This window comes from Cnephaeus nilssonii (assembly GCF_951640355.1).
Source record: "Cnephaeus nilssonii genome assembly, chromosome: 9".
Lineage (NCBI taxonomy): Eukaryota > Metazoa > Chordata > Mammalia > Chiroptera > Vespertilionidae > Cnephaeus > Cnephaeus nilssonii.
In genome coordinates, this window is record NC_137080.1 from 9653869 (window position 1) to 9680850 (window position 26982).

General features: G+C 46.8%; 1 protein-coding gene and 1 pseudogene across 2 annotated transcripts; one reads left to right on the top strand and one right to left on the bottom strand.

Annotated features, from left to right (window-relative positions):
* Positions 1-3350: 3350 nt before the first annotated feature.
* Positions 3351-25488, bottom strand: IYD (iodotyrosine deiodinase). Its single transcript, XM_079780179.1, has 5 exons — positions 25262-25488; positions 13571-13762; positions 11556-11715; positions 10700-10856; positions 3351-8884 (listed from the first exon to the last, which is right to left on the bottom strand). Exons 1-5 carry the CDS (start codon positions 25437-25439, stop codon positions 8702-8704), a joined length of 870 nt encoding a protein of 289 aa, XP_079636305.1. The 5' UTR covers positions 25440-25488; the 3' UTR covers positions 3351-8701.
* Positions 18642-20596, top strand: LOC307104914 (IGF-like family receptor 1; annotated as a pseudogene). The gene has a single exon. The product of its transcript is annotated as an IGF-like family receptor 1 (transcript).
* Positions 25489-26982: the final 1494 nt, after the last annotated feature.

Here is a 26982-nt window from a genome sequence, read left to right on the forward strand (position 1 = left end):
CCAACTTCCCGCCCCTGAGGACCCCGATGGTGAGGTGGGCACTGCAGGGAGCACACGGCTGACCTGGAACTCGAGGGAGGAGCCTGGCTCCCCGCTCCCGCCACCCGGCCCACTGCGTCTCCAGTGAGATGGGGCCATTCGCCTGCGGGCTGTGTGGCGCCTTGAGGTCAGGAAGGGAAAGGCAGAGCTCCTCGCTGCTTTCAGGGCTACCTATAGTTTTTCCTTTTTAATTTTAAATGTGTGGTTTTTCTTTGCTAGATATGTCGGGAAAGCTCCAGAAATGTTTCCCCTGTTCTTAAAACATTTTTTTTTTAATCTTAAAACAAAGATAGAGAAGGAAGGAAGGAGGCAAATAGGCAGGGAGAAAGGAAGGAAGCTCAGGCAATGAGAAGCATTTGTGGGAAGTTTGTTTGGAGGGTGGGAGGAAGGACAAAGTCAGGTACCTCTGTCTCAGGTGGTGTCCCCGGGAGTGGCCGCAAAGTCCTGCGAAACCAGCAGCTACCGGCAGCTCATTCAGCTCCAGCTTCCTCCAGGCTGAGCCTCTCCCACCCCCTCCCGCCGGGCCCGGCCCAGGATGGAGAGGGTAATGCTCATCAGCTGTCGCCGCATGGTGACCTTGGGTTTCCAGTGCCCCCGGCACCTGCGCAATCAGTTTCTTGTTTTAAATCCCGTTATGGAAATGCCTAGAGTGCTATCTGATCATTTGGCGGGACCTAATACATCCTGTCGTGCCTCCCTTAGCATGCGGCTAAGGGGTGGCCTCCGTCCCTTCCAGGGGCAGAGAATGGCCCTTAGAAACAGCCTTTCACTTCCTTTTTGGTCCAAAACATTTACCGAGATCTGGTGTTCGGTCAGCCCACATGCTCCCAGTTTGGGACCAGAAATGAAATGATAAATGCAGGATGCCAATGAGCGAAGAGGTTGCACTTAGTTTAACCTCATTCCACCCCTGCCCTTCAAACGCATGCCTCCTCTCTGCCCATAATTATGTGGGTTTTGTTGTAGCTGCTTTATCTAGCTACTAAATCTAAGAGATTCAGACTCTTCTTCTTCTTTGTTTTTTGTTTTCTTCAAGAGTTTTCCACCAAAAATGCAGAAATGGTTTTGGGGGAAGTCTCCCAACCACCATCCAGTGTTATCATCAGATCACAGCGGGGTCGCTGCAGTGGGCGTGCTGTCAGCCAATATTGACCAAGGGCTGCATGGGCCAGGCCACGTGCCGGGTGGGGGCACAGAGCTGAGCTAGACTCGGTCCCTGCTCTCAACTGCTGGCCGTCTGGTAGAGGGCTGGCCTGAGGAAGAGGATGGCAGGTGCCGTAGGAGAGGCCACTGCGGCTGCTCAGGAGAGAGGCCAGCCCAGCCTTGGTCTTTCCTGACAGAGCCAGACTGGAGAATCTGGCGAGACTCCAACAAAGTGACAGAAAGTTAGGCCTTCAAGATAAAGCCCGGAAGTCTATGGAAAGGTGTTCTGGGTCTGAGCAGAAAGGGCAACCATGGGGGGTTGAGGGGTGCAGAAGATGGTCCGTGTTGAGCAAGGGGGACCCAAAGCGGGGAAGGCTATCATCTCAGTGACGGTCAGACACCCTGATGCTGGAATCGTCTTGTCTTTCATGCACACGTTCTCTCCATTCTCTTTCTCTCTCTCTCTCTCTCTCTCTCTCTCTCTCTCTCTCTCTCTCCCTCCCTCCCTCTCTCTCTCGGTATCTGAGTCTGGTGGAACTGGCCCTCAGGGACTGGGAGACACTGTGACTCACATCCCCTCTCTGTGACTCCCTGAACTCAGCCCACTCTTCCCCCTGCTCTCCTTTCTCCAGTTGCCTTTCCTGAACCCCACCTTGGGGGTTTTATTTTCCATCCCTTTGGTGGCCCTGCTGTTTGCTTGCTTGCTAAATGATTTATACATTCCAGGCTGGCTCCAAGACCATGTGGGATGGAAACCAAATGCAAATTGACTAAGGAAAGGCCAGAATAAACACAAACTTAAAGACCTCAAACTAACAGTTTCCAAGGCTGTGTATCCATCTGAGCTGTCTGTCCTCTCCAGCTCTCCAGCTCACTCCGCGCTGTCCTCGCAAGGCCGTGCCAGGCGCTGGAAGAAGGTCCCTTGGCGGCCCGTCTTTTCCTTTTGAAGATGAATGTGGTCTCAGGCTTCCACAGGGAGCCGCTGCTCGGCTGGCAGTACTTCTGCCAGCACAGTGGCCTGTCCGCCACACACACACACACACACACACACACACACACACACACACACACTTATCCCCCCTGTCGTCCCAGCCCGTCCCTATACTCCTGAGTCAGATTTTCACCTTCTGAAGGATCTTCAGGAACCACACCTCCCACCTCCTGGGGAGCGGGCGTCTGGCCCACACCAGCGCAGGCAGGCACTGTGGGAGGGACCCTGGTCATCACTGTGATCTCATTCCAGACTTTCTTCCCGGGACAGGACCTTGGACCTGGGATGGTATTTATAATATCTGCTTCCTCCTAGTCAGGCTTTAGGGAGTCGGCGCCCTGGGCTCCAATCCCAGCTTTGTCACTAAAGATCGTTTGTAATCCTGGGCAAGTCACCATACCCTCTAAGTACCTATTCCTTCAGCCATTCAACAAATATTCATGTAGCAGCCACTGGCACTGGGGGTATAGAGATGCACGTGATTGAGAAGATGTCTTAGAAGATGTCTGGTCATGGGAGATAAATGATTTTTAAAAATCATGGCGGGGAGGGAGAACTTTAAGAAAACAATTTGGTAATATTAAGAAAAGTTGAAATATGAATGCCCTTTGATCCAACAATTCTAAGTTTGGGTATGTACTCTAAAAAATTCTTACACATTTACACAAGGAGAGAAAAAATGAAGATAAAAGAATTTAAATGTCAACTCACAAGAGAATGAATAATGCGTGATATATTCCCACAATGGTGTCCAGCAGTGAAAATGAATGAACCCACGCTGCATACATCAGCATAGTCTGTCTCATAAACATGATACTGGCTTAAAGCAGCATGTAGCAGAAACCATGTGAAGTGCAATGTCATCTATGTAAAGATAAAATTTGCAAAATAACATTATATATCATTGAGTAGCAGCGGTATTTCTTTAATGGATGGGAATGAATAACGCCAAATTTGGGTTGGTGCCTTCCTCCACGGAGGGAAGGAAGAATATGGAATTGGAGAGGGGTATATGGGTCATCAGCTATACTGATAATGTTCTTTATCTTAACCTCAGTTGTGAATACATAGCTGCTAGTATTTGCTGTAATGTTCTTTAGAATGTGTGTATATTTTAAATGTTGCCTTAACATTTTTTTACTTTATTAAGGGTTGATGGGTGCTATGATGTGATCAAGAGTGGCTGGCATGGGGGTATTTGGGTTGAGTGGTCAAAGAAAGCTTCTCAGACAGGTAGCAGTTGAGCTGAAAACATGAATGACATGAAGGAGCCAGCCACAACAACACCTGGGGGAGGAGCATTTCAGGTAGAGAGAAATTTTAGTGCAAAATGTCAGGAACTGTGAAGGGTCTGAGGTTATACATTGCTTGCAAGCTAGCAAGGTAGCCTGCCATTTTCATGGGAGCTGGCAGGAGACACGAGACATCTGGGTCAGAGCAAAGGATTTTATTATTCACGCCAGCAGGCAGTGTGAGCTTCATGTTCGCATGGGTTCTCCATGCTCCCTTCTCAGGGGCACTGTTCAGAGGTGAAGTCAGGAAGACGTGCTGGTGGATTTGGATGTGGGAGATAAGAGAATGGTAGAAATTTAAGGTGCTTTCTAGGTGTCGGGCTGCATCCACAAAAGAACAAATTGAGGGTCGAGGCAAGGGAGGACAAGGTCACCTAAGTGCTACTTCGAGCATGTAACCATTGAGATGCATAAGGCACATCTAGGTTCTTAAAAAACAGTTGGGTGCAAGCATTTGCAATTTAAGGAAGAGATCACGGCTGGAGGAACAGACCTGGGAGGCCCTGTGCGATGACAGGTACTTAGAGCCCCGAGATGAAGGAGGTCACCAGAGAATGCTTTCTGAGTTCACCAGACTTCTCGGTCAGTGGAATCACCTGGAATGCTTGTGAGAAACATAGACTCCCAGGTCCCGTTCAGATCTCTCATTCTAAAACTTTATGATCTATCTAAAGATTTTGCATAAATTCTTTCACCAATATTTATTGAGTGCCTGTTATATTTCAAGCACTGTGCTTGGTTGTGATGGGTGGAGCTAGAGCAGCATTCCGTGGTCACGAAGAAAGGCCAAGGGAACACTGAGATCTTGGCAGATTTCATGGAACCAATGGGTCGGCATCCAAACTTGTCATTATGGGGGAAAATAACCCCCTATTTATTTAGTCCATTATAGTGGGAGGGGGATTGTTTGTTTGTTGCTTTCTGCCAAAAGCATTCTAACCTAATACATATGTTTTATTACTATATTTATAAATCTAGTAAATTTAAATAAAATAAATCATTATGATTAATGTTTAATTAACTCAAGTTGAGTAGGCTAAACGCCCTTAAACCATCGTTCTCATTTATAAGCATCATTTATTAAAATCTCTTAAACACTTTAAATTGCTTGTATAGACTTAATAATAGTTGAGTTTCTGGTTTAACACTTCAAATAACAGACCTGGCAAGTTTACAACCAAGTAAGCCAAAATGTTCTCAGATATTTAAACATCTCGTCTAAGTCTAATAAGTTAAACTTACAAATATCGTGAATCTATCCTAAAACTATTAATGAGCTCAGTCAAATTTTCTTACATCTTCCAACTTAAAATCACAAGCCTAAAATCAATTTCATGTTTTAAGTCAGAATCATAAGTTTCCACTTAAAGAATCCCTTAAATAAGAAACACACACAAGATTATTCCTAAGCTCAACATGAAAGTACCAATATTACGGGTCTGATTTATTTCATCATCGCCATATTTAATTCTAAACATTCCCAGATGTGGAAAGTCACTTACTCAACCAGGGAGCAGATTTTCTACCTCCAGGGAGTCAGAGTTACCGGGTCAGGAACTCATGACCACAATATGGTGAACGTCTCAGATAAGCTGAGGTCGCTTAGGAGCAGAGTCAGAAGGCATGTGAGCGTCCTGACCCTTTCTGTGGTCACTATGACAACAGGGGACATCCTTCAGTGGGCTTTGATTTTAGAACCTTAGTTCCAGTCTCCCCTTCATTATTCTTCTTTATTTTTAATTATTAGAAGAGATGAAAATCAGCAGCTCCACCTCCACCCAAGTGAGCTCACTTCCATTATTTCTTCATTGGCTTCTATGCTCTTGGTGCTCTGCTGACATTGCTAGCATATTTCCAGGCTGCTCTAAGGGAATTTTAAGGCCGTTGGGTTTAATCCTGAACAATTGGCCCCATGCCATGACTCTAAAGTCATGATAATGACACAAACCATTCCCCTTCCTTGGGACTTGTTGGGAATTCCCCAAATGGGATGATAGCATCTCCCATTTCCTCACAACTACTGTATCTGACTCGGCGGGATCTTGGCTCCAGGTGCTGCTGTTCACCCTCCAGAGTTGCCTGCCAAGGACACCCTGTTCCTTAGCTAATCTGCTTCAACCTCAGATGCATCAGCCGGTTCTCTCCACTGGAGTGTGGGGCGTCTCCTTACCATCCCCACCTCCGTTCTCTGTAGTCACCTCTCTAGCAGGTAGACAGGGGCCTCTTTGTTGGACTGTCCAGCCTTCCTTTTCTTAAAAGAAAATATTTTTGTTGATTTCAGAGAAGAAGAAAGTGGGAGAGAGAGAGGGAAACATCAGTGATGAGAGAGAATCATCCATTGGCTGCCTTCTGCATGCCCCCTCCTGGGGATTGAGCCTGCAACCGGGGCAGGTGCCCCGACCAGGAATCGAACTGTGACCTCCTGGTTCATAGGTCGAGGCTCAACCACTGAGCCATGCCGGCCGGGCTGCCCAGCCTTCCTGGTGTGGGAGTGAGGGCACCGAGCAGCAGAGCTAGAGCAGCATGTGTTTTCGTCGCATCACTGTGTGTAGATATGCGTGGACTGAAACATTACAAGTATAAATGGCAGTAACAACAGTACTAACCGTAATATCAGGAGCCGATCCTGAAAGCTTAGTGTTCGCCACCATAAGCTAGGAACTACATGTGAATCATCACATTCAATCGCCTCAGTAACTCTGAGATAAGTGCTACGTTTATCCTCATTTTACAGATGAAGAAAATGAGCCTTTAAAAGATTGTTTTCCACGGCCTCCAGCTGGCAAATGCCAGAAGAGAAACTTGAATCGGACCCATCTGTGCTGTGCTCTGGGGACCGCGTTAGTTTTAATTCCATCCCCCAGAGAGAAAGCTGGCTGCAGCACATCCCAAATCTGTGCCTTTGTACCTCTGCGCGCCATCTGACAAATCAGGGCTGTTTCTGGGCGTGGTGATCTGGAGGGTGGCCAGCCCTTTGCACTCTTTTCCTCGAGGGCCCCTAACTCATGCGCACTCTAGACTTTTCTTTCCTCTCAAGTGGCTTTGTACTTGAATGACTGTACTCAGACTGCCACCACCAGCCAGATTCCCTCTCCACTCCATACCCCAAAGGCCAAGTTCTCAGCCCACCTGAGCACAGTGAACTGAAACTACCAAAGAGCTCCCTGGGCACAAATAGTTTCTAAAAATAAGAAATAGAAGTTTATTTAACTTCAATTTTTTTGCACTGTGATGCCAAAGTGTGTTTATTATCCTGATATTTGGAACTAGTAGTGTCTTTCCGATTAAAAACACTATGAAGTACAGTGGTTAGATTCCCATTCCAGCCCACTTAAGTCTAATAGCCATATGTACTTTGAGCCAAGCTCATCCTATATAATAAAGAGCTAATATGCAAATGGTCATCATATCCTCACGCTGTCACAGTCCATCACCAGGAGGCTGCGTGCGCAGCGGGTGTGTGCAGGTGGGCAGGGACTTGACGCTGTGCGCACAGTGTAAAGGCGGATCCTGGTGGCTTTGTGTGGCGAGGCCTGGGGGTTCCGCAGCTCCACGTGGTGCAGAGGTGGGACCCCCCGGCTCTGGCCTACCTCTTTGGGGCAATCCATCGAGGAGCCCCAGATGGGTGGGCGGGGCCTACCTCTTTGGGGCTATTGATCGTGGGGCTCCTGCACTGTGAGAGGGCACAGGCCAGGCTGCCCACCCTCCCCCCATGAACAAATTTCGTGCACCAGGCCTCTAGTTTACAATAACAAGTACAGGACAAATGCCTATCACAAAAGTAATGATTTTCTTTTACAAAAAGAATAGAAATAAAATGTAAGAAAGTTTGTATTTATTAAAATGTGTAGACTTGGGGGAAAGCATGTTTAAAGGAAAATGAAGATAGTGATGGAAGATTTGGGAGATTCTAAAAGAGACTTCTGGGTACTTCAAAAGACTTTGGAGGTTGAGGGCTTGGGTACTTGTAATATCTAATTATATGTCAAAGGGGAAAGGTCTCCCTTTTCTCTGACACAGATTTGTCACCAGCTCTGACTCTCAACAATGATACTTGGGCTTTTCTTGAGTCATCTGACTCACACTTGGGATGAAAAGAGGCAGGAGAGGTTTTCCTGAGGGAACTGAGTGGGGAAAAAAGTTGAGGGAGGACACAGTAGAAGGGGATAAAGAGGTGAGTAGAGTTGCCTGGTGAACAACTATTTGATCTATGAGTGTGCCTCGGTGTACAGTCCCCCTGGAGGGGAAGACAGGGGTGACAGGTGAAAGACTGGCATTCCCAATCTAGCACCCGTGACTCCATCAGCTCTGAACAGCCTGACTGCCGTCTGAAGAGAAGGGATAAGTGTGTTTTATGGGATGGAGTAGAAAAGAAGGGAGCCATGGTTAGTGCTGTGAATGGAACACATTTCTCTTTAAGGAAAAAAAAAAGTCCTGATTTGTAGTGTCTGCTGATTATGGTGGTGCAAATGCTCCCACTGTGGGCATTTTCAAGTGACAAGTGGTTTAATAACTGGCTCACAAATTCCTAAATATTTAATAATCAGCTTCCACATGCTGATGTGAGCCAGCTCCAACACACCACTCCAACAACAGACAGTGCAACTAACTACTTATATGTTCAGGCAGTTGCCAATTCAACCTCCCTACTCAAGCATTCACTGTTTTGCTGTGTGTGACATTTTACTTTTTCGATGGTTAATTATTCAAAACTGACAGAACATTCATGAAATCCATTAAAAGAGTATCTCAAAAACCACCAGAAATCCTAGGGGCAGAGGGTCATTTGATTTGTCGAAGTTTAAATTCAAGAAGCATCACAGCTGGATTCATGGGACTACATTACATTTTCTGATGACTGTGCTTTCTATGTGATATTTTTAAAGTAAAAGAAAAAAAGATCAGCCATGATTTTTCTGGAACAATTTAAAACACGTAAACACCAGAGCATGTTTTTAGTAAAATTGTAATGCATTTCCAAAGTGGGTGAGAAATGGAAGAGAGTGTACCTGTTGATCTTACTCTATGTTCCCGAACCCCACTATCAGAAGCAGGGTTCTCAGACTCCAAGTGCTGGGGAATGTGGAAAGTTTTCTGCACACACAGAGTGGCCCCCCTCCCCCAGCGTGGAGTGCTGGGGAGACCTAAACTCAGAGAAAGGGCAGCCAGAGGCCCAAGAGGAGCAGGAGAGGGGAGCAGCGAACCCCCCTCCAGCCTCTCCCTGCTGGTCTCCGGCCTACACAGTCACCATGACCTGATCCAGAGGTTTCCGTTTGAGGTCGGGCACCGTGGCCTCTTTGCTGGGGTACCCCACGGGGAGCAGCATCAGCAGCTTTTCATTTGTGGGGCGGCTCAGGAGCACCCTCAGACGGGGGCCACAGTTGAGAGGAGTGGTAGTGACAGTCACCAGTCCTGCGTTCTGAAACGGGAGAGGAAAAGAGGACATGGAAACATCAGCAGCAAAGTGGCAGCTCTGCTTCAAGGCTGGGGCATCCTGGCCCTGTCAGACCTGCTTGTTCTTTCAGTTCCCGGATGTTGGGCAACAAAGAGGCACAGGGGTAACGTGACTCATGCCTGCTCTCCTCAATCTCCCCAGCCCCCACCTTCTTTTAACCAAACAGTAGGAAGGTTCTTGAAGAAGAAAAACGCCAGTCTTGCATTTCTTTAAGCTTAAGAAATAGAAATGATTATTTCATGGAAAGGAATTTGGGGAATCCAACTACACTAAAGGAATGACAAAAAACAAGTGGTTCCTATGATCCAACCATGGACTGTCCCAGCTGATAACCCCACATCCAGTGAGACAGGACCCAGCAGCCAAGGGGGGAGGCAGAGAAAATACTTCATCAACCTCTCCCCAAGCCCCCCAGATAATAAACAGCTAATAAAAATCATGTGTAGCCTTAAGGCACCTCCCAGCTGGCCCTCTCAACCCTCCAACCCTCCCACCCCTCACTTTTCCAATCACCGCCAAGCCTGAGCCAGAAAGTTCTGGAACTGCCTTTGAGAGTCCTGCACAACTCCAGTCACTATGCCTTCTGTCCAGATGGGGGCTTCAGGAGATTTCTCTTTCCTCCTCCGCAAATCAAGACCTGCACTCAGAATGATGCCTTATGGAACGCTAGAGGGCAGCAAACTCAATGCTAAAGTGGTAAAAGGCTGCTGAGTCATAGGCCTGGAGGCCACTAGTGATCTGAGCTCGCTCCAGGACCAACGTGCTTCTCTCCCAGGACACCTGAAACTATTCTAATATTGTACATCAACTATAATCGAAACATAAAAAACTATTTAAAAGGAAGAAAAAGATGGATGGAGGTGCCCTGTGGCACAGTGATTCCTTTATTTATTCGTGTACAGACTCAGGAGAGAAGAAAAAAGATTTCAGCTCCTTTAGGACAAATTTTCAAGTAATCTATTTCTCTTTTGTGCAACAATGACTATACTTTGTGAGGTGTTTGTGACGCACAGACTTTTCTTTGAGATGGTGAAGAAGCACACCGTGACTTATTTGTTCCTTGGCAGTGTGATCTCTCACTCTTACAGTCTTGTGTGCTTGACTTGTTTACCATCTCTCTCCAAGTCCTATCAGAACGCACAGTTCATGAGGCGACTATTCCTGGTGCCTCCCAGGATCTGTCACAGAGAAGGAACTCAGAAGAGATTTGTTGAGGGAATGAACTGACTCAGGTGAAAGGCATACCTCAGCTACTCTGCTTCATGCTTAGTATTGCTCTAGCTACGAGGTAGATGGACTTTTTTAAAGTACATGAACTTATTTCTAATGCAATACAATGTCAACTCAACTTCTCAGGAAAGGAGCTCAGTGATGTTGTCCTCCTTACAGTTTTGAAGCATTCCATCAGCATAGATAACAGCAAACATAGCTAGGAAACCAGTCCCTGGAACTTCCAGGCTCTGAAAGTGTGTCTCCCAACACCCTTGACCTTCACATGTCACAGATGAAGGCAAACAGAAGGGCCTTTCTTCTGACCCTGCAATGACGTTTCAGGTGAATTTCCAGGAAGAATTCCAGCTCGTTGAACCATTGTACTCACCCAGCCTGGTTCCAGAGTCAGTTTTCACATCAGAGTTACCTCCCTCAGGAATTCAACTTTAGAATAACAATTTCCGAATGTCCCTGAGCCCGAAGCTCAGCTACCCTCTGTGAATAAGGCCACCGCTTGGCCCCCAAGCATCACCCCTCTCTCCAGGGCCAGGTGGGAGGCTGACATACCTGCAGGGCAGCGAGGAGGATGCCACACGCGATGGACACACTGATCTCGTTGTAGTAGTGGACCTTCCTTTTACCATTGGCGGTAAAGCCGTGCACTTGTTTGAAAATGAGAATCAAAACAGGAGCTGTGTCCAAGTACTCTTTAATCCAATTAGTTCTGAAGGGGGAAAGAAAAGATATTCCAGAGAATATTTGCTCTTATGATTTTTTGTTCTTTTCACTACTTAGCTTATTTATGTTGCAAATAACAAGGTTTTGCAATGAGAAGACCAAAGCTAAGATTTGACCCAGACCTGATATACACTGAGTGGCCAGATTATTATGATCTCTGAACACATAATAATCTGGCCACTCAGTGTGTGTATGTGTGTGTGTGTGTGTGTGTGTGTGTGTGTGTGTATGTGTGTGTGTGTGTATATATATATATATATATATATATATATATATATATATATATATATATATATATATATATATTAGAGGCCCTGTGCATAAATTTGAGCATGGGTGGAGTCTGGCCAGCCTGGCCAGGGGGAGGGGACATGGGCGGTTGGCTGGCCGGCCTGCCTGCTGGTCGAATTCCTGGTCGAGGGGACAATTTGCATATTAGCCTCTTATTATATAGGATGTACACTGAGTGGCCAGATTATTATGCGTTCAGAGATCATAATAATCTGGCCACTCAGTGTATATGCTCAAGGCAATACAATGTTGAGACCAGGCCTAACTTCCATAATTCCTCACAGAGGTAGATTCAAACATTTGAACACCTAAAACAAAACCAGGAAACTGAAGCCATCGTTACTTCATTTTAAGAAGTTAAACCAAACATCCCTCATCCCACCAACACTTGTACCTCAGTTTCTTCAGGTCTGTGACCCATCGTTGCCCCATCCTTTTCAAGTAGTTTATTCTCTCCTCCTCCTCAATGATCTCCCGGATCTTATGCTTCATGTCCGGGTCCTTCACAACCACGAAGGTCCAGGGCTCTGTGTGGGCCCCACTTGGGGCTGTTCCTGTCCCCCGTTAAAATCAGAAATTAAAACTGAAGGAAAATGTGAGACTGTGAATTAAGAATAAATAGAGCAGTTCACACTTGCTGAAAATGAAGTTACCTCTTCTGGCAAACAGAGCGCTTGGCGGCAGCCCCTGGTGTGTTGCTGCTGCCTCCCTTCATTCGGCCTCACTGTAGAGGCTCTGCACCCGCTGGCTGAGATCAAGGCCAGTGGTTCTAGGGCTGGAGGGCCCTATCACTGCTTCTCGAACTAAGTGGGAGAAAACAACCCTAGGAACTGAATCTTGACCACAGAGGGAACTCAGAGGGGGAATTCTGATAGCCCAGATTCTCCAAAATGCCATCTGTTTTGATATCCTTGAAAAAGGATGAAGTCATAAAGCTTATGGTGAAATTTAAATGGTTAAGTAGTTTCAAAACACGCCCCCAAAAGCAATGGAACTATACATTGCTTAGTGCCAACATCAAAGCTCTGAGTATGGACTGTGGGGCTTGTGGTTTCGTTGGGGACACACAAGAACTCTTGGTCCTGGGTTCAATACACACATCAGTGTGTCTGCTGCCTCTCACAGGCTTTGGGAGCACTCAGCCCACACCTTGATCATCCCAGGGACCCCGACAAAGCTTCATAGTACATCTCGGTGCCCAAGGAGCTTGCATTTCCTTTTAGATTCCAGCCACGGCCTGGGCCAGCTTCTGATCTGGATCTGATCAACCTCAGTCCTAGAAATGGCTCCACTGTTCCTAGACAACAGTGACCCTCTGGTGGGATATTTCAGAAGCAACTATTCCTTTCTTCCTAGTGAGTAATTTAATGGCATAAACTCTACATGAGGGGACTCAGGCCTCCAGCCTTAATGACGTCTTTGTTTGCCACCCACGACTCCTCAGGGTAGAGGGGGCATGATTAAATTGTGAAATGCTTTGGCAAGTCAGAAGCTAAACATAAAGCACAAATTTCTACACAGAGGGATTCCAGTTTAGTTTGTACCTGTATTATCTGCCCAATAAGTATTTGTGTCACTATCCTAAGAAATAAATTCACCCCTACTATTTTCAATTATACCAAATTTATCTAAGCATCACATGTACACACACACATATATAGATAATATACACAGGAGCAATTTAATAACTGCTATTAGTTAGATAAAGGACTCAACAATTTAGTGCATTTGTACTCGTAATTGAAATGAATAAAACTCCAATCACAGAAGACTCTCAAATAAGGGGCTTGTTCTTATTTCTCTTCCCACTTTCTTGTAGTTCTCATGTTTTTTTGTTTGTTTGTTTTGTTTTCTCTGTAGAGATGGCAATTTACATTGAAATAGGTGTTTCTTATTTGATTTATTTTGCAAATTCACACAAGTAAATTTGGTAGGTCATCAGAATATAGTGTTAGAGCATTATGGAGTATGATATAAGAGACCTGGTTCCAAAAAGAGAAATATATAAATGTGAGTGTATGTGTGTGTGTGAGTGAGTGTGAGTGTGTGTGTGTGTGTGTGTGTGTGTGTGTGTGTGTAGTAAGGGGAGGGGAAAGGAAGATGTTTCTCTTCCAATGTATAATAGTGTCTTCAGTAATTTTTGTTTTTAATGAAAGTTCATAATGTTCAGTAATTTCAGAAGTTTTGAACTATTGTCTCATCTGCTCCCAAGGAGTTTAGAATAGTCAAAAGTTTATAGAAAGTGGGAATAATTACGTTTCTGGCTGTCAGTCAGCACCTGGGTAAGACTTTATAGGTAAGCTTATCACTCTAGGCTTCCTTCACTGTGTTTGAGCTTCAACATTGCTCATTATTGTCACAGCAGTAATGCAGCTGACATTCGCAAAGACCCAGTGTGCGATTACAGACCTGCTGTTTTGATGACATTCTCAATGACTTCCATTGGGACTTGCTCGTTACTTATGAATCTCACTGAGCGTCTCTTATTGAGAAGCTCATAAAATTCCTGGGATCTCGTAACCATTTCCTCCTCAGGATACCGGGTGTGGGAGAATGGGATGTGTTCGACACTTTCCTCTGACTCTTGCCACTCATCGGCATCTACAAATAAGAACAAGAAAAGTAGCAAATTAAATGATCTCTCTCAGTCATCAGGTGGCCACTTGGGAGAAGGATATCAAGTTCTCAAAACTTTAGGAGCTCATAAGCATCAACAAAAAATGAGATGAATAGATCTACAGAATCTTGACTTGGATCTTGACAATCCTTTAAACTCCAGATTGGTTATAAATCAAGAAAAAGAAAAATTTTCCCTACACAAAGATGAGGAATGCAACTTTTTATTAATTGTGAACTAGCTACTAGGTGTACCGGTTAATAATGCGGATTTTTTTCACTAGATGGAGTTACATATATGTTGATATATATGCGAATTTATATGTATGCTATTTTGTTGTATTGACAGAAAGCTTCAAAACTTCATATGTCAAATTTTCTGAAGGTGTTAACATCATAGATATTTTTACGCTTAAAATGTCAAATTTTGTGCCAAAAAAAGAGCATTTGTGGGACGTTTTAATTCATTATTTTGAAGAAAAGTGCTGCTGAAAGTTATTGTATACGTCAGGAAGCTTATGGCGAACATGCTCCATCTCAAGATACTTGTGAACGCTGGTTTAAATGCTTTAAAAATGATTATTTTGATGTGAAAGACAATGTTCAGGTCAATTTGAACCACGCTTTGATCATAAAACGACCAGAATGGGCCAGAAAACATGGCAAAATAATTTTGCTTCATGATAACGCACCATCACACACTTCAAAACGAGTTAAAGACACATTAAAAGATCTTGCCTGGGAGGTATTAACCCACCTGCTGTATTCACCAGACCTTGCTCCTTCAGATGACCACTTGTTCCAATCCATAGCACACACACTTTCTGAGCAGCACTTCAAAATGTACAAAGAAGTGGAAAATTGGGTCTCTGAATGGTTTGCCTCAAAACAAGAAAAGTTCTATTGGACGGTACCCACAAATTACCTGAAAGATGGGGGAAATGTATAGCTAGTGATGGACATTACTTAAATAAAGCACTTTGAAGTTTCTCTTGAAATTATTGTGTTTTCTTTGATTACAAAATCTGCATTATTAACCGGTACACCTAGTAATTTGAAACACTCTCTCATCAGCTGAAAATCACTAAGATCACTCAATAAAATATTGTTGAAGTCCTTTTAAAATCACCGAATTGTTGACAACATAGTAAGAAATCCCCAGGCCAAAACTAAAGAGAAAATATCAACCTACGAGGTAAGTAAGCACAGAAGCTGTCTTTTCTCTAATAGTATTTGTCAATCCCTACACATTTCAATTTCCATTTTTAGATTTTCAGGAATCAAGAGGGACAGAAATCAAAGCCCAGGCCCAAACACAATGGGGAGTCTAATAGTCTGGGACTTTCCCAGAAATAAGGAAAAAATACCAAATCTACATACTTAAGAAGGCCAGTCAACTCCAAGCAGTATAAGAAAAAGAAACCCACACCTTTTATGATAAAATATAAAATGTTAAAAGCAGTCAGAGGGAAAATATTACCTTAGGAAGACTAACAAGAATAACTGAAATCCTAACAGCAGCAAGAATAATTGCATTGAATACCAGTGGACTAAATGCTCCTGATACAGGCCAATGAGTTACATGCTTAAGTCCTAATGTGTTTTTTATTAGAAAGTATGGTTGACATACAATATTATGAGTTTCAAGTGTAAAGCATAGTTACTCTGTGGAATTGTACAAAATGAAAGACTTCTATAGGCAGAAGGGAGCAGGGGCAAGGAAGCTGTTGTAGGCAAAAAATCGAGTTGGTGATTGCAAAGTTAGATTCTTTTAGGACATGGCAGGGGTCTATCAGGCAGATGGTCTCACTAGTGCGATCAGGCGATTCCTGGTCGACTGGTTTAAGATTCCATTTCTGGGGGATCTAAAATTAGGTTCAGTGATGTGGAGCTTAGCATGAGTGACTCCAATTTGGACCTGTTTTTTGTTTTTAACACATCTAGAACATAAGAATTTAGAGAGGTTCAAAGTAAAAGGCTAGAAAAGTTATACCATTCATCTCATAAGCATATCAATATCCCATTTTTAAAAATTAAGGATCACTTTATAAAGTTATTATATTAAATTATAAATCATAAAATTACATTACATTTTATAATATTAATATTTAATTAAATTATAAATAACATTATTATAATAAAATTATAAGAAAATTTTAAATGTGTATGCAAATGTTATCACAGCAGAATGAATACATTGTGATATCCTCTTGAAATGAAATAAACACATGAAAACATTTTATCTGAATGTGAAAATGAATGAACTTCAGTCACATGCCTAACCTGGATGAATTTTACAAGTATAATGTTAAGCAAAAGAAGCAAGTCAAAAGAATTTTAACATGATGATTCTATCATTTAGGAATGGATACATAGGCAATAAATCTGTAAATAAAAGCAAAGAAATAATTCCCATAAAATTCAAAGTAATAACTACTTCTGTAGGGTCAGGAAGAGGTTGTAACTAGAAAGGAACATAGGGGGTTTTATGGAGTGCTAAAATTTTTTATTTCTTAACCTAGGTGATAATTATATGGATATTTGCTTTAAAATTATTTGTTACGCAATTCATCTATGTCTTATACACTTTTTCATTAAGTATATTACATTGCACAAATTTACAAAAATAAGGCCATAGAAATTAATTACCAAAGAAATCAAAAGTGGATCAAGTGTCTAGAACTGTGATGTTAGAACATCTGAAGAAAGAGAGAAAACAGGCATATTCCAGATGGGGTGAGAGTTTAAGTGGGTAAGGTCTAGTTTAAGTGGGTTAGATCCTTAGTGATGAAGTCCTTGCCATGTTACTATTTCTCAAAGCACAACAGCAAAACCAATTTTTAATATTCCTGTTTCATATTTAAAATATCAAGGCTTTCAAGAAAGATTGAGAGTTTGAAACAATCAATGAGAACTAAAAGTATGAGCAAAACTGGCCATGGGTACTTCCGTCTTCTGAGCAAAGAGCATAATTCCAATCAGTGAAAAAGACCCCCCTCCCCGCACCCTGAGTTGTTCGCTTTCCCGCCCAAAAATGTTGAGGGAAGAAGAGGAGACACAGTTTTAAACCTCTGATGGCTTTTCTGTGTTGCTGTGTCCCTGGCTCGTGGTTTTTCAAGCACCGGAGTGACTGTTTGCAAAAGGAGCGGAGCTACCCCACCTGACAAAGTGAGGGGAATAGCATTTGGGGAGAAAAGCCCAGAGGCAGATCTACAAAATGGAGAATCAAAAGACCTCTGGAGAGTTTGTGAGCGCGTGCTAAGCCAGACGAAGCAGCGAAGAACTACATTTCTCAATGTTCTGAAGCAACAGAAGTGACTTCGAGCCAATTGAGTTGGAGAGTTCGGGATGGGGGCCTGCGGCATGGGGACCAGTGCTCCCGGCTTCACGACAAACAAACTTTAAGGCTGACAACAGTGCTGCTCAACCTGTACCGGAACCCACAGAACACCGCCCAAACCGCAGACGGATCGCACTGGAGGGACCATTTCTTGGGGGAAGGACAGACTGCCCTCTGCAAGCCACCTCCTGATTCCACCCTACCCCCTCCAGGTCACGTGCGTGATGTAGAGGTGCAAGAACACTCTGATAACTTATTTGAGGAGGTGATCATGGAACGGCAGGAGAAGTACAGGGAGACTGAAGAGATGAATGTGTGCGACAACTTGGGGGACCACCTCATGGGCAATGTCTGTGTCAATGTGCCTGCTTCTCCCTCCCCCCCCCCCCCCCGTTAGAGACCAGAGTTGGAGGCATTTCAGTGCCTAAAGGTCACCACTTAAGCCTCATAGTTTGAGGTCCATCACTAAATCCAGTCCAGCCCCAGAGCTGCTTACAAATCCCCTGAAGGTTTCTGAGTTTGACTACCGAACCTGACCTACTTCCAGCATGAAGAGGATGCTGAGTGGGCAGTAGCTGAACTCAGTAACCGCTGGTTCATTGGGCAGGCTGTGCATGCTGATCTGTCTCCTGTCACCGACTTCCAGGAGTCATGCTGTCGGCAGTATGAGAAGGGGTATGGCAATAAGCGGGTGGGACGGGCACCTGGAGTTCCGGACTCCTGTGTGTGTGTTGGTGGGGTTGTCAATGACAGTGTCCTCTTCCACCCATCCATCCTCAACCCAGAGAATGTACTCGTGGTAGCCTTTGCAACTTCATGCACCTGTGACCTGCCTCCTGGAACTTCTGGCAGCAGCTCTATTGGTGGGAACCCAGGCTCAGGTATCTCAGGACCAGCCTGCCAAGACTTCTCATACTCTGAAGCTCCTGTAGCCTGAGATGAACCTGATCCTATGTCTCTATAACAATATCTCAAGCCTTTGGTATCCTAGGACTAGTACTGAGCCCATTCCAAGACCAGCACCTAAGTCCCAACCCCCAAACCATCCTGAATCCCAAACCCAAGACCAGCTTGGATCTCTGATTCTGAGATCAGCTCCTGCGCACCTATTCTAGACCACCCTCAGGAACTCTAGTTACTTCATCACCTGCTCTGCCCCATGCCTCTAACCCTTCTCCCCACTCCTGTCCCCAGGTCACCCCCAAGGTCCCATACCTGCCACTGTCCCAAAGAAACTGATGACATTTCCCAGACCAGCAGGGCCACTTCTGAGATCCTGACCCTCCTGACCTCCACCCCTAACAGGTAGAGATGTTCCTGGCCAGAATCCCTCCTCAAAGCTCCCTTAACTCCCCAGGGCCATGTTCCCCAGCCTCTAGGGTCTGCAACCCCTCCCTGAATAAAGTTCTGTATTTTGAGCTTGACTCTAGCTGCTCCTTCCACCCCCATATCCGACGAAAAGGGGAAGTAGGTTGGGCTCTGGCCACAACTGCAGCTGAAGAACTTCAAACAGGTGGAAAATTATTGGACTCAGGGCTCAACGCCCTAGAAACCCCCAAGTGGGACTGGTGGAGCCCCTTTGTGCTGGACACTTCACCACATCCATCTGAGGCTTTTCAAAGGGAAGACGCCTAGTTGTGGCAGATTGGAGGATTCCCAACCCAGAGGAGACTGGGGTTAGGATCGAAGGCACTGTGGTCGCAAGTCCTGCAGTCTCGGGCCTCCAGGCTGCATGCACCACTGGGATGAGGCCCCAGCACCTCCTCTTGTCTGCTGCGCTGTTCCTGGCCCAGGTGGTGCCGCATGAAGCCTCCCAACACTGCAGCCACCTTGAGAACTGGAACCCCGACAACCTGTGCTGTGGCAGCCGTCTACAGCGCTTTGGGCCTCCCCCGTGGCCCCGACTATGAGTTTTTGGAAAACTGCGGGCTCAATGACTTTGGTGATCACGTAATGCGTCCCTTCAAAGAGCGTCCTCATGGGCAGTGCAATCCGGACCTCGCAGAGCTATGTAGCCTCTGGGACAGCAGAACCAGGGCCCCCACTCCCAAGGGAAGCCGGCAGCGCTGTGGAGAGAAGCCTGCCCCTCCCAAGGAGCCCTGTCCCCTGAAGCCTGAAACACCCAGTGTCCTCAGCTCCCCGGAGACCAGCTCACCAGCCATTCCCAGCCCCTCTCTAACATGTGAACACCGCCCCTTGGCAGGCCTTGCTGACTTTTGCCCTGCCCCTGGTGCTGGTTCTGCTCGTGACCTCAGCAGCCATCCTCCTGTTCACCCTGCAAAGGTACAGACCCTACTACCTCTATCCTGGCTCTCGAGGCTCTCTGGTGGCATCGGAGGCAGAGCTGCCAAATCTGGCACCACAGCCCCTGTCTCGCCTTCTGGATGAGTTGGAGGTGCTGGGGGAGCTGATGGTACTGCTGGACGCTGAGCCTGGGCCAGGTGGGGCTTTGGACTGTGGTACCACCCAACACCTGGCTGCAAAATATGGACTGTCTGCCTCCTGGCCCACCTTTGCCTACTCACTGCGACCCGGTCACTCCCTCTGCGTGCCATGATGGAGATGGTGGTGGCAAGGGAGCCCTCCGCTTCTCTGGGCCAGCTTGGCAACACCTGGCCCAGCTAGGGCGGCCAGATGCACTGCAGGTGCTGTCCAAACTTGCCTGATCTGGGGCTCGCCCGGCCTAGTACTCAATAAAGTTTCCCTTGAAATAAAAAAAAATAAAAAAAGACCTTTGGAAGGAAAAAAAGGCTTCCCCAAACGAATACATTGGGTAAGTGGTTGGGAAGTGGAGAAATCACTGGAAAAAAAAGGAGGGGGGTGATTTCCATAGGCAAGTAGGTGTGAGTGGGGAGGAAAAACACTGACAAAAAAATCAGGAGGCCATGGGCTTGCAGCTCAGTGCCACAGGTGGTCGCATGAACCAGTTCTGGACTAGAAGGGGTCAGTGGGGGAAGAAGAAAGGGGACATCTGTAATACTTTCAACAATAACGATACATTTTTTAAAAAAAGAAAGAAAATAGATGTCCAAGAGGCGAGATGTCACATAAAGATGAGAATTACCCATGGAAACAAGAGGGAAGAGAGCAAGGAGATCCAGGCCTGAGGGTCTGGGTCATGCCAGGTGGAATCCAGGTAGAGGATTAACCTTCTCTGATACTGGCTCCCACACACTTCACTCTAGGTATCTGGGGATGGGGAGGAGGAAGGCAGGAGGGGACTCTCATGAAGGGGGACTGACTCCAAAGGGACTGAGAACCCAACTACAACACTAGCAGGTTCCACTTGGCTCAAAGCTCTTAGTGAGAAACTTCTTTTGACATTTTACTAGCCAGGGCACTATACACAAAGAGAAGAACCAGGTACTAAGTTAAAAGGAAGTAGGTGTGATGGGGGAATGGCCACAATCAGCTATCAGCTTTCCAGCCATCAATTCTGAATCAAACCCAGATGTCAGCATCTCCAACCCTGAACTTCCTCAAATGTGCCAGTCAAGACTTTCAACACCCATGAGACTTTCTTCACCATTTGTTACGAAGTCTGGCAGCCCCTGTAATCAGTGCACAGTCAATGCGCAAGACCATGAAACGCTTCCTGGACTGAAACGTAAGTTACGAACTCTTAAGATCCATTCAACCAGCATTTATAGAAACTAAAGGCAGCTTAAGGGCATGACTTGGCAATTTGTGCAGCTTCTCAAGTACAGGGTTGTGGAGAGCGGCTACAGCATTTGGACAGGTTCAAGCCCTGGACTAATGAGAGGGCACGATCCTCTCCTGGCAAAGCCACGTGCAAGTCCCAGAACAACTATAGTTGTAAGCTTGACTTTATGGTCCAAACCTGTGGCCCCACGTGGCTGAGGGATTATGGGCTGCGGGTGGTGCAGCAAGTAAACAAAGCTCGATCAGGTGCACGTAACTGAGCAGATTCAAAACCCGCGAGTACGTTGTAAGCACGCCCTTACTTTGCCTCGTGGGAACTGGCTATAAAACGGAGACTCAGCTTGCAGGCCGTGGTGCCGTCTCTCCATCAGAGAGGGCAGCGTCCCACCCAGACCCAGACCCAGCTTTCTCATCTTGTCTGTCTTTTCTAAATCCTTCACTGCCCCCGTTCAGCTTCACCCATGGGCGTGCCAGCTCGGCACCCAGGGCAGGTGCTCTCACTCTAGCAGAATGAAGAACTGGCCTGATCACCGCTGGGCTGGATTGTCCTGCAGGGCAGTCTGAGCAATGCGAGGTGGGGAGAGGGGGGTGAAGGGAGGCTGCTGTTTCTGGAGCCTCTCCCAGGGCTGAAGGTCTACATCCGGCTAGGCCCTAGGAAAAGAGCCAGGCTCAGAGACAGTACCCAGCAACCACCAGGGCATGAACCAACACAAAGGCAAAAGGCACCAATTCTCTCTCCGTCCCCTTGACCTCCCGACGGCCCCCAGGAATGTGGTCCTCGCCGAGAGGAAAGAGAACCACCTCTGGAAACTGCACAGCTGTCCTGCCTCCATCCTAGGCCAGCCAAGTCACCCTAGCGACTCATTTGAGCTGTGAAGTCCATGCATTTCCAAAACAAATGTGTGCTATTGTGGTCTCCTTTTAAATATACCTCCCGTGCTCCCACACTTGGGGTTGGCTATTGATACCAGGAGCAATTCACCTTTTATCATTGCTTTAATGCCAAGGAGCACAAAATTGCTCCATAATTAGGCTTAATGGCCAAGTAATTCTAGGTCACGTCTCTCCTTTAATGCTTAACATGAAGGTGTGGGGTTTTTTTGGCTGCCATCTCTACAGAAGTTTCTTTTCCATTTTCTGATTCTACTCCAAAATTTTGGCAAGAAGGCCAAATATTTTCAAGCTATGAAACTACAGGCCAATTAGTGTCATGGCATCCTTGTTCCCTCCCTGTGAATTTTGGGAGCCTTGAGGAGCAATGTAATGAGGCAGAGGGAGATGGGCTAGCACAGTAGACAGATTTTGAAGGTGAGGTTGGGAGCAACTTCAGGGACGCCTCCTGTCCTGGGGACGCCTCCTTCCCAACTGCCCCACCCTCACTCTGACTCCGGCGTGGCCTCTCAGCCAGCTACTTCCCTAGCTGCGGTCTAGACGGACTGTTTCACTGGCAGCAACAGGGGTGGGTGGGGCGGGGAGTCTGGGGCACCCAGATGAAGAACCTTGACGAGAGCAACACGACCCTTTTTCTATTTCCATTTCCAGGAACTTCCATGAGTCAGTGACATTTTAGGGGAGCACTCTGAGGCTCTCACTTTGAAATAAACATTGCAACTTCTCCTTAGACCTTGGCTACAGAAAAATAGGGACCTGAAAGTATTAGGACACCATGCTTGACCGGTTCTGAGAAGAGCTTGTGTCTGACATGACACAAAGGAGCAGGGCCTCTCTAACGGCCCACCATTCCCCCGCCCCCCCGCCCACACGCACGCTGAGTCCTGGTCTCTGAATGTGGACTAGGAATTCTCTGCGGGTCAGAGCTGGAGGAGGTTGGATTGGTACCCAAACTGTCCTTAACTCACACTAGAATGGCCCACAACACTTATTTTACTGCTTTGTCTCTTACTGCTAATTTTCAAAATGGTTTGGGCTGGTATCTACTTGCTGTCATCAAAACCATCTGTTTCTTCAGTAATGGAACCCTTTCTCTTCTCCAATTATGCCCCGTCCAACCCTGCAGTGCCCGCAATGGTCCTCTCTTAGACCCTGGCCCCCCAGCCAGTGGTTAGGAGCTGGGACTTGGGAGGCAGAGGAGACCGAGTTTAAACGTTGATTCTCCCCTACCCCCTGTGTGACCTCAGTTGTTCTCACTTGTGTAAACAACAAACATTTCAACAAGAGGCTGTGAACTCTTCACTCAGGGCATATCTGCGCATGGCTGTTGAGGGGGCCACTATGCGTCAGATTCGTTCCTCGGTGGGAGGACTAGAGAGTGAAGAGGTAGAGGATTTGGGAAAATGAATAATTGGGCAGAGAACCAGAACAGACCATAGAGCTTTGCTCTGTGACCCCAACCTTCAGTCCCTCTCACGGTCTCTGATTCCCCACCAGCCTTATCCATCCCTTTTGTATCCCACAGACTCTTAGGTCTTCAAATCCAGTGGCCTTTCCTCCATGCACTCTGCCTCTGAGCTCTCAGGGAAGTTTTAACCCTGCTGGCCATCTCCTGCCACCTCTGTGCTAGGTCATTCTCCTACTGCAAAGGCAGCCTAGCAGACTGGCTGTGTGCCTGGGCCCTGGAACCAGACTGGCTGGGTCCTTGCTCAAACACTACCTGCTTAGGTAGTGACTAAGCATATTTGAGTCTCAGTTTCCTTATCTTCAAAATGGGGGATAATAACAGTGTCTACTTCACTATGTTGTTATGAAGACTAAATAATATACTACATGTAAAATGTGACACTGGATCCAGTAAGTGCTACTAGTCATTATTATTTTTTAATGTATTTTTATTGATTTCACAGAGGAAGGGAGAAGGAGAGAGAGATAGAAACATCAATGATGAGAGAGAACCATTGATCGGATGCCTCCTGCATGCCTCACACTGGGGATCGACCCTGCAACCCAGGCATGTGCCCTGACTACGAATTGAACTGTGACCTTCTGGTTCATAGGTCAACGCTCAACTACTGAGCCATGCCAGCCAGGCTTATTATTATTTCTAGAGGCCCAGTGCCCAAAAATTCGTGCACTTGGGGGGGGGGGGTGTCCCTCAGCCCGGCCTGCACCCTCTCGCAGTCCGGGACCCCTCAGGGGATGTCCACCTGCCAGCTTAGGCCCGTAACCCACAGTCAGACATCCTTCGCGCTGCCAAGGAGGCAGGAGAGGCTCCTACCACCACCACTGCACTAGCAGCCTCAGCCCGGCTTGTGGCTGAGCAGAGCTCCCGCTGTGGGAGTGCACTGACCACCAGGGGCAGCTCCTGCATCCTTTAAGGGGAGCGCTTCTCAACTGGGCATCATTGGCACTCCAGGGAGGGGGACATCCTTCAACGCAGGTGAGTAAGAGGACACAGTACTCCTGAGAGGCCGCGTGCTTGAAGCCTGTGCGATAATTCGGCATCGCTGACTCCTAGCACTGACTGCCAGCGGTGCACTCCACCCCAATCCTGAGATCAGGCCACCTCAGAACACACACACACACACACACACACACACACACACACACACACATGCCCACACATGCATACTTCCCGGCGGCTTCTGTTGGAGGATGGGAGCATCGCTAGCCCAGCTGAGAATCACTGAGCCTCTTCTGAATTGAATCCGTCCCACAGGCCGACCTCAGACAAGCCTCAAACACAGACTACCCAGGGCTCCTCAAGAACCTCTGCCTGCCTGCCTGCCTGCCTGCCTGCCTGCCCCGTTCATCACCTCCTCCTTCTCAGGTCAGCCGTGACCTGACCCTCTGCGCCCACCCCCCCCCCCACCCCCCACCCCCGACCTCGCTACCCCACTTCATTTTACGCTTGCCCAGATCAGCGCCGTCCTCCCATCTTCTCAGCGTCTTTCCCAGGGGGTTGCTCTTTCTGCTCCTCTTACCCGAGATGCCTCCTAACCCTTGCTAGTCATGTCCTCCTAATTTGACAAGCCTGGCTCATCCTTGTGCTAACTCCTCATCACACCCCCAAGCCTTCCTTCTCCAAACAGCTTATGATCAGTTCCACCTGGTCCATCTCTTCGTTACCCTCTGTTGCCTGTTTATTGCCGTGTCTGCTGAATAAGACCTTCAGCTCTGAGGACAGCAGCCACTCCTGTCTCTAAGCCACAAGGCCTGGCTCAGTCAAAGGTAGCAAGTCCCTACATCGAGGCCACTTTTTAAATTTCAAAGTCCTTGACCAACACCTGACCACCAATCCCACGGCCGCCCCCAGCCTGTGAGGTGCCCCTTCAGAAAGGTTTCACCTGCCACAGCAGGTGGGAGCCAGGAACACATCAGCCCCCCTGGCTTTTTACTGAGAATCCAGGAATAAAGGGGGGTTGGTGCCAGCAGGCGAAGGCTGACCACCCAGAGGAACGACCTGTCCCTGTCACTCATGAGTCTGTTAGTAACAGAGGTGGACGAGGAAGCTGACCTGCCATCAGCGAGCGCCCATCCCAAAAACGCCCAAGGTGTCAGCCACACAGCACGGCCCACAGCTTTACCTTCTTCCACCTGCTGGAGGTCAGTGCTGTCCTTCAGGTCTTCATCCACCCAGGGCCGAGCCTCTGACCCGGCTCTCGCCTCCCCCTTCCTTCTCTCCACGCTTCTATCCGCATTTTTAAAGATCCACACGATCAAAACGCAGACAACTGCTATCAAGACCGGAGTGAGGGAAAACATGCTCACAAGTCGGAGAATGGAGTGCTCACCTCCCCAGGCTGGTATTTAAGTCAACAGAGGGAAGGCAGAATGCCAGGAGAGGAAATGAGGGGGAGAGGGGTGTGCCTGGGGTAACCAAGTGAACTCCAGCTCTGAGGACTTGCCAAGGAGCAAAGGTCACAGCCGAGTGGGCTGGGGCGTGTTGTGGGTTTGGTAATGCATGGGTGCATTCACCTTTTTGAATTGTGTACTCAATCAATGCATTCTTTGAATTGTGTACTCAATCAATCGCACTGATCTCGCCAATCAGCGGTAGAAGGCATTCATCGTCCTCCCCGGATGTTTTCTCTGAGAGCCGAGACGTGTCTTCAATGTGCCCGAAGCTAGGAACCTCCTGGAGAATTCCTTTGTAACAGAGCAGATTTCCAGACACCAGCTCAGATCTGCTGAGAGAAAATTCCCAGGAGAGGGGCCTGATCATCTGCATTTTAAAACAAATTGTTCCTGAAACTGCCCTGAGGTTTTGATATTAAAAAAAAAAAAAAAAAAAAAAAAGCCTGTGTCAACACATAAAGAAATTCTTATTTTGCATTAGAGGGAAATGTTGGTCCAGGAAAAGTGATACAAAAACTTTAAGTGACAGTTGGATTAATTTATAATAATTTAAGTAGGGCCTTTTAAAAAAATGTCTTAATTTGGGTTGCTCTAACAGAAATACAATAGCCTGGGTGGCTTAAATAACAGCAATTCATTTCTTAGCGTTCTGGAGGCTGAAGTCCAAGATCAAGGAGCCGCCTCCTTCCCTCCTGGCGAGGACCTTCTTCCTGGTTCTCTGATGGACGTGTTCTTCCTGAGCCCTCACTTGGCAGAGAAAGATCATCTCTCTCTCTCTGTCTCTTCTTCAAAGGTACCAGTCTCACCTGAGAGGGCTCCACCCTCATGCCCTAATCACCTCCCCAAGGCCCCACCTTCTAACACCATCCCCTTGGGGGTGAGGGCTTCAACATACTAATCTGGGGGCTATCACAACCCCTTTTTAGGTGTTAGCCTAAAAAGGCCCATGTCACTTGCTTCTTCACGGCTAGCTGGGGCAATGGGCCTTTGGGAGGTGATTAGAACGTGACAGTGGAGCCCTCATGAGTGAGATTAGTGCCCTTATCCTTTTGCACTCGGATGTCGAGTGTGACTCGACACGGTTAGCATCGGTAGCAGCTCGTATGTCGAATTGTATTGAATGTATCAATAATTTGAAATATAAAAAAATCCAAATAAGTTTGTATGAAAAGAAACTCCAGTTTTTTATTCTACTGCCGTGCATTGTAAAATCTGGGGTATTTAAAAAATTAAATCCCGAGTAGAATAAAGGAATCGAGGAAAAAAGCAAGCGAGTGCAAAGGGTTATGAGAAGAGACCTGGAAACTGGGCAGCTCTGCCTCCACCCGTGATTTCTCTCTTCCCCTTCCTTTCCCTGGTTACCTGCATCATATTCTGGTATCAGAGGAGAGGTGTCTGGGCCTGGGTGGGGGGCCCTTTTTTTCTGGGTTCCAGCAAAGGGTACAGTCTT

Excerpts from the sequence above, each read along its gene's own strand:
- IYD (XM_079780179.1), bottom strand. The coding sequence starts at position 25,439 with ATGTTTTCCCTCACTCCGGTCTTGATAGCAGTTGTCTGCGTTTTGATC. Across the intron at positions 13,763-25,261 it reads CCTCCAGCAGGTGGAAGAAG|ATGCCGATGAGTGGCAAGAG; the intron begins GTAAAGCTGTGG and ends TCTTATTTGTAG. Across the intron at positions 10,857-11,555 it reads ACAGACCTGAAGAAACTGAG|AACTAATTGGATTAAAGAGT; the intron begins GTACAAGTGTTG and ends TTCCCCCTTCAG.